Consider the following 12,625-nt stretch of genomic DNA (forward strand, 5'->3'; position numbering starts at 1 on the left):
AAAATCCCAAGCAGGCTCCCATGCTGTCAGTGCAGAGCTCAAGAAACTGAGCCACCCAGGTGCACTCCCTTCAATGTCATTTTAAATGATAACAGGGATACTTTTTGTTAGAATGCATGGAATATTTAAAATAGCATACTGGAGCACAAATTATACTAATTCTCATATTATCATGGCCAAGTTAGTGAAGTATAATCTTAGGTTTACAGTGATGTCTTACTTAAAGTAGATTCAAACTAATCAATGCAGTATGCTCCCAACTAGGAAAAATAACCTTAATCTTTTCTTGAAACCACATCACTTTCCCCACAAATTTTTTTTTTTCAAAGAACTTAGGAACCAGACAACTATAGGCAGGCTACATATCACAAACTACATTTGGCTAAACACCAAAAAAACCCCTGCTGTCCCATGTTATCAACTGTAGTAGCCGAGTTTCAAATTTTCAGAATTTCAACAACCTAGTAAAGCACCAGAGCCTTAAATGTAATTAGACCTTCCTTAAAGGAAGTTTTCCAGGAAATACCTAAAGTCAAATTTTACTTTTTAGAAAATAGGTATCTAGAAAAAAACAATCTAGCCCAGAATAGATGCATATGTGTTCCTGTGATTTGGAAATATGCTGACATTTGAAAAATATGGAGATGACAGTCCCTGGTTATAAAGTTAACTTTGAGAACAGAATACCAACGCTAACAAAAAACAAATACAGAAAACAGTGTGCATTAAATCATGTTCTTTTATTGCCTAAGAAGCTTAGCACAATTACTAAAGAACCATAACATTTTTTTTACTCAAAGTAACAAAGTATAAAACATCTCTCTGATTCACTCCTCTTCACCTCTTGGGCTAAAGGCAGAGGAAGTGACTTATATTTGTTATCAACCTATATCCAATTCGTCTATTTCCTCCATTTTTCTTTTTCCAAATACAACAATAAATTTCTACATTATTCCTCATAACTGCTAGTACAGTATTAATGGATACCCAGAATGTTAGCTAATACAAAGTTAAGAGGACAATTTTTCCTTGAGGTGATTTCAATTTAATAAATAACTCCAGAGACTCCCTGGAAAGCACTAAGGAATCTTCCTGTTCTCCATTTATTTAGAGTTAAATAGAATAATAAATTGCTATCCACCAGTTGAATCCCTGGTCTAACTGAAAAGTTAAATAATGGTTTCTGTTAAAATGTGCCAGCATGCTTCTTCCATACACTTCTTTTAGTTCAAGATACTTTTGGCTTCCTCAAATAAAAACAAATCTAACACAGATGTTTATTGAAAATCCTTAAAATACTTTGAATAACTATTATACAAATCTACTGGATATATGCTTTGTGTTTACAGAGAGCCACTAATTAAGTTTATTTTTAAGAAACTACAGACCATGGGGGCATCTGGGTGGCTCAGTCAGTTAAGCCTCCAGCCTGCAACTTCAGCTCAGGTTATGATCTCATGGTTCGTCAGTTCGAACCCCTGTTGAGCTCTGTGCTGACAGCTCAAAGCCTGGAGCCTGCTTCAGGTTCTGTCTCCCTCTCTCTCTGCCCCTCTCCCGCTTGCACTGTCTCTCTCTCTCTCTCTCAAAAATAAGTAAACATTAAAAAAAATATTAAAAAAAGGAAACTACAGACTTTGTATCTTAAATGATAAACTAGTTAAATCACTTCCAAAAACAGAAGTCAATTCTTTCAGCCATGCAAAACAAAATATTTATGAAGACAAAATATAAACAGAAACCTGTTTCATGAACAATTGGGAATACATGAAATAAAGATGGATTTTCAGTCATGAATACTAGTTTTAACAATTTTAGCTAGTTTTGACAATCACTAAAACGCTTTGCTTTTACATAAATACCATCAAACCAGCTATGCCAAATTTACTTCAAAATCATCACACTTTAATATTATAATAACACCAGAGTCTAATAATCAAGTCAAATGCCAAGCAGACCCCTGAACACTCACTCTGTTGCTTCCTACAGTTGCAAACACTAACGGATCTCCTTCTTTACTGTGCCAGTTAAATTGTACTCCAAACAATGGTTGATTATGATCTTCCTGTAAAATAATCATAAGAAAAATTACTATAATTTAGAAACAAAAGAATGGTGAACTGACCGTTTTCCCTTATAACCCCTCCCCCCTCCAAAAATGTAGGCTACTATTTAAGTCAGAGGTCAGGTAACAAGCATTCAACTATGAATTAATACGATTTGCCTTCTATTTACTTAAACTCAATCATATTCTTCTGAATCAAAATTAAACTGGTTTAATTATTGTAGATGCATTTAATCTCTTAGGAGGTAATTTATGTTTTTGAAATAGGAGATGAACAAATACACTAAGAGTTAATATAGCTTCTCTAACACTCACTAAACCTTATTAGGTTTAATTTTTCCCTTGTAAAGCAAAGCATATCAAACTCCATTCAAATCATTACTTTCTATTATTCCTATAGAAACAACTTTAAATAATCTTGATTTTGGGTCCTAAAAGAAAAATATCCCATGGAGTTTTATCATGAACAAGAATACTGGAACACTGGGGACCAGGGGTGACAATAGACTGTAACTTCAGTTACTAGGAAGCTATAAGGAGGTGCACAAAAAACATACGGTTAACCCTTGAACAACACAGGTCCACTTAAACACGGATTTTTTGGATAATTACAGTACTGTAAACGTATTTTCTCTTCCTTGTGATTTTCTTTTTTTTAAGATTTTATTTTTATTTTATGTATTTTTAATGTTTTAATTTATTTTTGAGAGAGAGAGAGACAAAGCACAAGACAGGGAGGGGCAGAGAGGGAGAGACAAAATCAGAAGTAGGCTCCAGGCTCTGTGCTGACAGCTCAGACTCGTGAACTGTCTGGGGCTCGTCAAGTGGGGCTTGAGCTCGTGAACAGCGAGATCTTGACCTGAGCCGAAGTCGGACGCTTAACCAACTGAGCCACCCAGGTGCCCCCCTTGTGATTTTCTTAGTAACATTTTCTTTTCTCTAGCTTATTTTACTGTAAGAATGCAGCATGTAACATACAAAATACATGTTAATCGACTTTATGTTATTGGTAAGATTAACCAATAACCAATGTTATTGGTGAAGTATGTTATTGGCTTCTGGTCAGCAAGGGATTATTAGTGGTTAGGTTTTTGGGGAGTCAAAAGTTAAACTTGGATTCTCAACTGCACGGGGGCAGGGGTGACAGCATCCCAATCTCTAAGTTGTTCAAGGGTCAACAGTATTCACTTTTGTTCACAAAAATTATTTTTCAGCCTTAGAATTTTACTGGCAATCTCCTGGCACTGAACGTTAACTTTCACACTCGCTTTTAAAGTGTTAACAACTTTCATTTCTCATCCTTTGAAAAGCCACAGCTTTAGGCTTCTGAAATATTTAATCAAATTATTTAAACAGTCAAAACCAACATCTTCCAGATATATTATCTAAAAATGGGTTAAGATAATTAAATATTAACACAAAACTATTAATGGACACTTTGCTTTTTTAAAAAGTATATTAATTTCTCTCCTTCTAAGAGAATATAATTTGACGCACTGAGCCATGTATATTGCTACACTGACAAGAAAATAATTTCCCTAGAGACATAACTTCTTATGCTTTCCCAATACTTTACCTAAAAATATATTCTTATATTTAGAAAGATTCTAACTTACATACGTAAAAGATAATACAATGTATATTTTTGTCAGTGTAGGAAAAATACTCCCAAATTTAAAAAAGAGAAAAAGAATAATATGTAAAGGAAAACATTTTAAATAAATATCAATCCTTTTTATAACTAAAAATGCTTTTGAGGAAGCAGCAATTTAAATAACTCCAAAACCTTGTTTTCCCCAAATACTGAATGTTCAAAAAAGTTAATTTACACATTTTCCTTTGAAAACAATTTCAAATAAGACAAATGATAAGAATTAAATATTTAAAACCTGCAGAAAAACATGTTTCAATTTGTGCTGAAAGTTAATGGGTCACATTCAGTTCTTTTTAGTAACAGGTATCAGGAAATGGCTTTATGTTTTTAAAGTTTTAACAAAATGTGAAGAATAACATATCCCAAAATCTTTTATCTTAATACAAACAATAAAGAAAACCCTGTATGCAGTACTAGGTATTACCCATTTAAATTAAAACAAAACAAAAAAAGTTAAACAAATGGACTGTAATAACTATGTGGTCTATGCTAAAAAAAAAAAACACCCTTCACAGAACTCTAATTTTAAACTTGACAAAGTACCTTGAGCATAAAATGTTTATCACTGAGAAATAATTCTGAAGCCTAGCATTCAGTCCACAGGATCTGTCTTTCAGCACATACCTTGAGACTATTTACACACTTGAAAGAATATTTGCATTTCTTTGACTTCCATTTTCCCTTCCCCCAACTTTTCCTTCCAGGAGCATTTGGTGTATTTGTAGGTGTATCAGGGCGTTCAGTGTTTGTACCACTTTCTATACTGACAGCATCATCCTGTAAGCAGTAAATTGGGAAAAATTACGTGAAACAGCAATACTGCAGCAGCAAATCACAGGGTAGCTGCTCATTGACCTAAAAGCAGTGATTAATAAATTCTGTAAGAAATGCAAAAATTTATTCCTGTCTCCAAATAAGGATATAAAGGAAACTAGCTACACTTTAGGATTTGTGGATTTCAGCAACAATCTAAACAAAAAAGCTAATCAGAATAATGAGAATAATACTGCCTTTAAATAACAAAGCATTGGTCTGTGCCAGCCACCTTAATACACTGGCTCATTTCATCTTTACAGCTCTTCACAGAAGGTACTGTTAGATAAGAAAGTGTTGTTTAGAGATCCTAAGAGGTCTCTTGCTACTAGGGTTGCTGGGATTCAAAACAAGCTGTGACTCCTAAATCTGACTGACTACATGTTACATGTCTTCATAATTTATTTGACCGCTGCTCTGTTTGCAGCACGGGGGTTGGTAGCCCTTTGAGGATGATGGAGTATTGATGCCTCTTATTTTAGATGTAGTTTTTGAAAATCCTGTTATTCAAATTCCGCTTAATTATAACACAAACCATTTAGAATCTTTATAAAATCCTACATATTCTGTGCTATTTACAAGTGACATTTGCCTCACAGCGCTTATGTAATAATGATACTTTTATAGAACTCCAGAAACTCTCTATAATTAAAGTAAAATCATTCCGAATGTAGAAATGACTGCAGGAAACCATGAAAATTCACTTAATTTATACCCTATCTCCAGTGCACAAAATACATTCTTGGCCCTCTAATCTAAGATTTAACTACCTCCTTTGATTACATATTCCAGTATGTTCTTTGGAATAAAGAGATTTATTTAAACCTATTGCCTTAGGGCAACAGCTCCTAAATTCATTCCATAGAAAGGCTGTTTTTGCAGAGTGCCTGTTAACATCTATTAGAACAAGTCTAGGAAACACTGCCTTAGGGGCTATTTCTAAATGATTGCTTCCTAAACCTGGTGTTACATTTACAAAAGGGTAAAAATTAACTGGAGTGTCAAAAAGCATATAAAAAATTAATACCATACAAACTCACCTAAAAACAGTATGGTTTTATACAATTGTTCTTGGGGGTAGTCTTCAAAACTTCAAATGGTTCCTACCTTTTTAAAAAATACACTAATTATTCTGGAATATACTGAATTGGATGAAAAGACTAGATAGATGGTACATAATAGGTGCTCAATATTTGGAATTTTAATTTTAATGTAAATATAATCAGATAAAAAATGTAAACTTTTAAGTTCAGTTCCCAGGCTGAAATCATGGTTTATATCTCTATTTCTCCCCCTCTTCACAGTTTCAGAGTTAACATCTAGTGCAGAAAGTAACCGTCTTTCAGTGGAAAACTATGCATTATCTATAGCACCTTTCCAGGTTATCATATTCTAGCCCTCTTCATTGCCTTTAAACCTCACAACTCATTTTATATTGTGGGTAACTAACTTACACTCCTGTAAATTCTGTCTCCAAAGGTAAAGGCTCAAAATATCTTCCCTTCTACTCTGGAAAAAAACTTTTGTCTCCATTTCCAATTTCACCTCTACATTCCTTTAATGTATACTGTCTGACTTACACTTGCCCAGTTCTCTCACATGAGTAAAATGAAAATTATGTTTCACTTACCGTTTTTATGGAAACTGTCTTTTAACACTGGAGAAATGAAATAATAAAACTGACATTTATTCACCAGCTTCTTTACATTCTGGCCCGAATTTCAACCGCTAATCAAGAAACCACACAAAACCCTGTTTTGTTTTTTTTAACTGACCACTTAACTTACCCACCTCCTTCCAAAGGAAAATCACAAAGGAATCAAATGGAAATGCAAGTCGCAATGCTTTAATTTTATCTTTAAATTAAAATCAAACCTTTGCTGAGTATCTGTGTATAGGGTGATTTCCACTTTGGCCCCTCCTCAAAGTACAGAATGATGATATGGCACTACCATCTTCATTTGCCCAACAAGAAAACAGGGATAGTAATTTGTCCCTTAATCTTGCCACAGGTTGCTTAAGCAAAGGATAAGTCTCCAGATTTAGCCCTCTGCTAGGCAACCATTAGTACTCTTCTAAAAGTTACATACTCTGCAGTCCTAAGACCTTTAAAAATTCAATAAAATGGCATATACATATATACTTAAACTTAAAATATGTCCTTTCAATTCTCTGATTGACATTCACAGTAGTATTTGCTCAGGTTACCTTAACTCCAACTCAAAAACACCACATTCTTTCCTCACTTCCTTTTGGCCTTCTCTTCGCTATTTGGTTTCCAAAGAGTTAAGACCACTGCCCCGTTAGCTTTTTCTGAACTAATTTTTCTACAGAGTTCTCTACTGCTTTTCTTTATTGCTTCGTCCTAACTTATGTCCTACATCTGAGGTCCTTGGGTGGAATTCAGAGGGTGTCTGAACCTAAATGGCAAAACAAACCCGCTTAATGTTCACCATCTTTAACTGAAATTTAGCACTTTCTTCTATTAAATGAAGGTAACATACTGCTGTAGCTGTGACTTTCTCATCAGTGGAAATCAAGTATTTTTATATCATATGCTAGTAGTTGCAGATATCAAAAAATTGCCTATGCCCATCATTACTACCAGACACCTTTCCAGATTTAGTTACTTAATGTGCTGCTAATAAAGAAGCACTTTCTTTAAACACTTTATATTAAAGGACTTAATTTATGAAAAAAATCTTAAATTTGTTTTGAAAATATTTTTAAGGTATTTCATAATTTTATTATTTTGTTCATAATCTTATATATTGTATTTTATACATTTAAAATGTTGTTCTGAGAAGACTACCCAGGATTCATTGAAGTGTTCCAACGCACAAAAAAGGTTTAAAGTCCCTACCCAAATCAGGGAACCAAAACAAAGGCTTACTCCATTGTTTGGTTCTAAGCAGCTTTAGAATGCAAAGAATATATCCTCCTTAAGGGTCTACCAAAAACAAAACAAAAACAAAAACAAAAACATGCAATTTATTTTGTTCCCTGAAGTTTTCCTCAGTCTAGATTATTGGCATTTTCATTACAGTTCTGCTTGATTAGTATGCGCAAGGGCCAGAAGCATTAAGTCTTCACAGTAACTAACACTTGTATAGTACTTCTGGGGCAGGCACTCTTTTCATCACTTTACCTGTATTATCTCTTTTAGCCCTCACAAATACTCGAGGTAAAGGCCATTATTTCTAAGAAACTGATGAAACCAGACCAAGTACCTTGCTCAAGGTCAAGCACCCAGTAAGGAGTAGATTTGGAAATTTTAACTTAACATGTGGATCCAATCTGTACTCCTAACCTAATCTGCCCAGAAAACACTTTTTAAAAAGCAGAAATAAAACAGGTTCCAAGGACTAGAATGAAGAAGGTCAACAATGTTAGAAAGTAACATATAAGACTGAGAAGCACAAACAGGAAAAAGATTTGAGGTAACATTCAACACCTAAACTTTCTAGAAACTTTAAGCTGGAACTAACAATTCCCCAAACATCTTTCTTCTATCTGCAAAAATATTCTTTCCCATCTCGAGTGAAACTTTCGGTAATGACCCCATGCCATACATATCCTTCAGTCGGTGATGTAATGATGTAGAATTTAGGAACGGGGTGTGTATCATAGCGTTTATTCCTAAAACTAGCCAAAAGGACGAGAAAATGAAGAATTTACATCACGCTCCTATAACACTTTAAAGATTTAAAAAATATATTCAGATTCTATTGCCATATATTATGAAAAGAAGGTTCACACTGTGCAGTAATACCTTTGAACTGTCAAGACATTTTGCTGATCGTATTGGATATAAACTTAAAATTAATGTCACTTTAGTTATTACTGGCGACTTACCTAACACTAGATGATTATGGAAATCCATTTCAGAGCTTAAAAAAAAAGTCTGATTCCAAAATACCTTACACTTGCGAAGCCACTGGCCCACACCTAAAAACATCTGCCTTTACCACTGTTACCTAAAATCTTCCAGGTCGTCCCCTTTATTTTAGTAAAAATTTTCAGAACAGTAATCGACTCTTAGTACTTCAACGGTGATTTCCCTCTCCGACTCAGAAGCCGACCCTCTCAATTCTGCTCCTCCGGAAGAAAAGCCGCCTGTCAGGCACACCCCATTCCCATCCAAAAGACAGAAGTAGACATAAAATCCCACCTTTAGAAGAGTCACCCATACCCCTTAAAACGAAGATCTATCTACTCTTCCCATCCTGAACAGCATGTAAAGGTCAAAAAAGTGACACAATCCCCAAACTCCTCTTAAAAAGTCACTAACACACTCTGGCTCCTCCTTCCAACTTTCTCAGAAAAAACTCTAACTTGCCTTTTAAACTACTGGAATCTCAGATCCGCACTCTCCCCAAATCTCCCAAAGGCCCAAACACTGCCCAACCACGCAAAAGGATCTCAGAGCAGACCCCTTCAGACCCTCCTCCCACCACGCTCTCTTAAACCACTCTCCTTCGCCAAGTTTCTGTTTGCTCTCGGCCCCTGCTCAAAATCCCCATAGAGACAAGTTCGATTTTCTCCTCCACGCCCGCGTTTTCCTGCGGGTGACACCTCTCCCTCCCCCCCCCCCCCCCCCCCGCCAAAGCAGCCCGCCCGCCCCCGCACCGACAGTTTAAAAAGAATTTAAAACTTTCATTCCAGAGTTCCGTCCACACTGCTCTGGGCTGCACTCACATTCTCGTCTCCAGAGAGGTCGGGGTTGCTGTTCTCGTCGCTGCTCAGCTTCTGCTTCTTGACCGCAGGCATGTCTGTTCCCGCCGGCGCTGTCGACACTTCCCTCTCGGACATATTCCTCCGCCTCCCTCCAGGTTCCTGCCGCCTAGGGCGGGGCCTCCGCCACACCGCCGTCAAGCAAGCCCGGCCGGAGCCTGCCGCAAAGTTGCCACTGCCGCCGCCACCTCCACCGCTCCCCCCACTGTCGCAAACCGCGCCCAGCCGCCGAGGCGGGCGTGCGTGCGACCCCGCCACACTGCTGAAAAAGGGGCGCGCGTGCGCGCCCTCCCGCGCAGCTTCCTGGCTCTTTCCCTTTCCCTGCTCCCGTCTTGCCCTTTTCCCGCCGCCCTCCCGGCAGTTTGCACGGAGAGGTGAAGATCCGTTAGCTTTCGAGAGCAGTATTTCGTACGTCCTTTCCCTACTGCCGCCTCGAAAAAGGAGGAGCGGAACTCAAAGGGATGCCCCCTCACCCCCTTCCTCCTTCCAAAGACGTTTCAGCCGCAATCGGCCCAATCCTTCGATCCCCGACCCGCTGCAAGGACTCGAAAGTCTGTGGAATGGACTAGACCACCAATGTTCCAGGGGATGGGGGAAGATACGAGAAGTCACCTCTTGCTTTAGCGGCATATGCCAAGCGTCCTTAATCTTGAGTTCGGAGGACAACTCTTTCACGTTATTCATGGAACTGTTGAAGCTCTAGCTTTTGGTTGTCATTAGGAGTTGGAAAACTGTAGAGTGCCTCTCACTTGTCTCCCCCATCTAACAAATGGAAGTTACCCGCTAAGAGGTGCGCATGCGCTGGGGCGTATTCTCGCGCTGGGTTGTCCAGACCCGCCTACTCGGGCCCCTCCTCTTCGAAAGCTTGTTTGCTGAACCAGGTAGTCTTCCACCGGGTTGCTATAGTCCGGGATGGATTTCGAAGAACGACGAAGTCATAGTATCTGGATGCGTCCTAAAGTCTTGATGAATATTTAATATGATGAATATTTATTTCAATCAGTGATTCTTCTCACCCAATTGGTGCCAACATTGGGTATCGTTTAATTTAGGAATATCCTGTAATTATGATTTTAGACTCCAATGAGTTATAGCCTAAAGGGCTCTTTTTAACTGTTAAAAAAATTGTCAAGGTCTGAAAATAAGTAGTTATCTCCAACTATGTATAAGGCTGTGATACTTAACAGACAAAATTTGGAGACATACCAGATAAAATTTTAGGGAAAGGCAACATAACTGGTATACTTGACCAAAATGTTTGTTTCCAACAAGTGTTAGTATATCTGGGCTCTTGACATGTGTCATATACATTGGCGAAACTTGTGGATTTGTTAGATGGTTCATTAAGTCACGTAATCAAATCAGGAAAAGGAGGGCCAGGTCAAGAAATAAAAGCCAGACCCTCAGCCCCCTTTTTGGTAGCTCTTAGTTGTGACTACTTCTCTTTCTGGGCCTCATTGCCCTCATCCATAAAACTGAGGAAATTGGAAGGGACCTGACACTTCTTGAGCACCTACTTAATAATATATATTTTTTCTCTCTTATAACTCATTACATCATCCAGTGGATAACCTGAATAGAGTGCCCCATACATAAAATTCTTGTGTACTTGAATTATTTTTGCATGATTCCTTAAGAGAGAATATCAGTTTCATTATCTGCAGCTTGCAAAGTCACTTTTCCTTTTGGGAACGGAGTTAAGAATGATAAAAAGGAAGGTAAGGTAAGGCAAAGGGCAGAATAAGGTTTTTGCAGTGAAGATTTAGGAAAAATAAGCTGAAAAAAATTAAAGTTCAGGTCTTAATAATAATAGTAATTGCAGTCATTTGCTGAATTCTTCTAATGTTCCAGGCACTACTAATTACTTCTCAATTGGTGAGAAAGAGATGTGACTTGTATGGAGTCAGCCACTGAGAAAGTAAGATGTGCTTTGGTATGACATTTTCATGGGCAGAGACAAACTTCCCCTGTCTGTTGAAAAGATTGTGAAACTTTGCTCTACAATTAAAGACTAATCAACTAAACATTTCCAATCCAAATTACTCTATGTGTCTGGGATCAGTAGGAGCTGGGAAGTGGGAGTCAAATTCTGATCATAAAATGAAGAAAGTTGCTGAACATTTGAAAAAGGACATAGATGGAAGGAAAATGCCTCTAAGCATGCATGTTATCTGTAACAAAGCAAAAATACTTTTAAAGAGTTTTGTTACAACTTGCAAGGATATTTTAATTATTTTAATTTTTTATGGGTCAGGGATAATAAATGGAAATTAGTTAAAGCTCATTACTGATGTTAAAAAATCATTTTGACACTTGTTAAAATAGTAGTGAACTTTATTCAGGATTATTGTAATAGGTGTCAAGACTGTTGCAATAGGAAAGGGATAGGGCTCAACTCTGAAACACAGCAAGGACAAGTGAGGACTTATAATCAAGGAGCAGAGTTGGAGTTGAAGGAGTTTAGGACTTGCCATCCACAATATGCTGCTTTGGTATATTGGTGATTTTGAGCTAAATGCACTTGAAAAAAAAAGGCTTCCTCTAAACTCTTCTTATCTGCCTGAAGACAGATCCTCCAAAAGGAGCTCAACTGTTACAAATCCCCTCCCCAGGAGTTTCATCAACCAGAGAAGACTGACTTATCACAGAAAAGACTAGAAGTCACACCACACCCAGACAGACTTTGTTACAAACTATCAGAGCTCCCATATATTCTAATGACCTATTCATCTTTCCAAAAAATCATTTACTTTTCCCTGTGTGACATACATCTCCCAACTCCTTCCCCTATGGAGATGGTATAAACTCCAATCTCACTGCTTTTTGGGGTATTCGCTTTTTTCCCCCTGTGATGCCCTGTGCGTGTTGTATTAAAAGTTAATAAACGTGTATACCTTTTCTCCTGTTAATCTGTCTGTTGTCAGTTTATTTCCTAGACTCAGCTATCCAACCCAGGAGGGTAGAGGGAACGTTTCCTCCCCTGTGGGTGGAGGATGGACAGAAACTTAGAGGAAACATCCAGGGTAGGAGGATTCTTTGTAAACTGACTTGCCAGGATGATCAGATATCCAGAGTGGGGAATAAGAATTTGATCAGCTATCAAGGGTGGGGATTCTCTCTAAACTGATTTAGGATTCTTGCTACAACTGGACTAGGGAGACCAAAGACAGGACCCAAGGATAAGGCCTATTGAGAAGAGGGCCCAGAGGAGCCACACTACAATTTGGTCAAGAGGAGAGTCTTTGTCACTAATCTAACACATATAAAATATCATAGGTGTCTCATTTGGAGTGCTATCTCTATGGCATTAATTTAATAAACACAAAAGACTAATTACCTATTTAATAAATTTTCAACACCAA

The 12,625-nt window shown here is 37.5% G+C and overlaps 1 protein-coding gene across 2 annotated transcripts in view; it reads right to left on the bottom strand.

The window, feature by feature from the left end:
- The window catches only part of EED (embryonic ectoderm development), a 30,276-nt gene extending 20,562 nt beyond the window's left edge, over positions 1 to 9,714 (bottom strand). Inside the window, exons 1-3 of one of the 2 annotated variants that reach the window (XM_042907085.1) lie at positions 9,228 to 9,714; positions 4,341 to 4,493; positions 1,970 to 2,062 (exon numbers count right to left, since the gene is read on the bottom strand). In XM_042907085.1, the coding sequence (XP_042763019.1) occupies positions 1,970 to 2,062; positions 4,341 to 4,493; positions 9,228 to 9,341 (360 nt within the window). In that variant the 5' untranslated portion in view covers positions 9,342 to 9,714. The remainder of the gene's footprint in view (positions 1 to 1,969; positions 2,063 to 4,340; positions 4,494 to 9,227) is intronic. The other variant, XM_042907086.1, reaches the window with a different exon arrangement.
- Between the last annotated feature and the right edge of the window lie 2,911 nt (positions 9,715 to 12,625).

Source organism: Panthera leo, chromosome D1 (assembly GCF_018350215.1).
Source record: "Panthera leo isolate Ple1 chromosome D1, P.leo_Ple1_pat1.1, whole genome shotgun sequence".
In the NCBI taxonomy this organism is placed as follows: Eukaryota; Metazoa; Chordata; class Mammalia; order Carnivora; family Felidae; genus Panthera; species Panthera leo.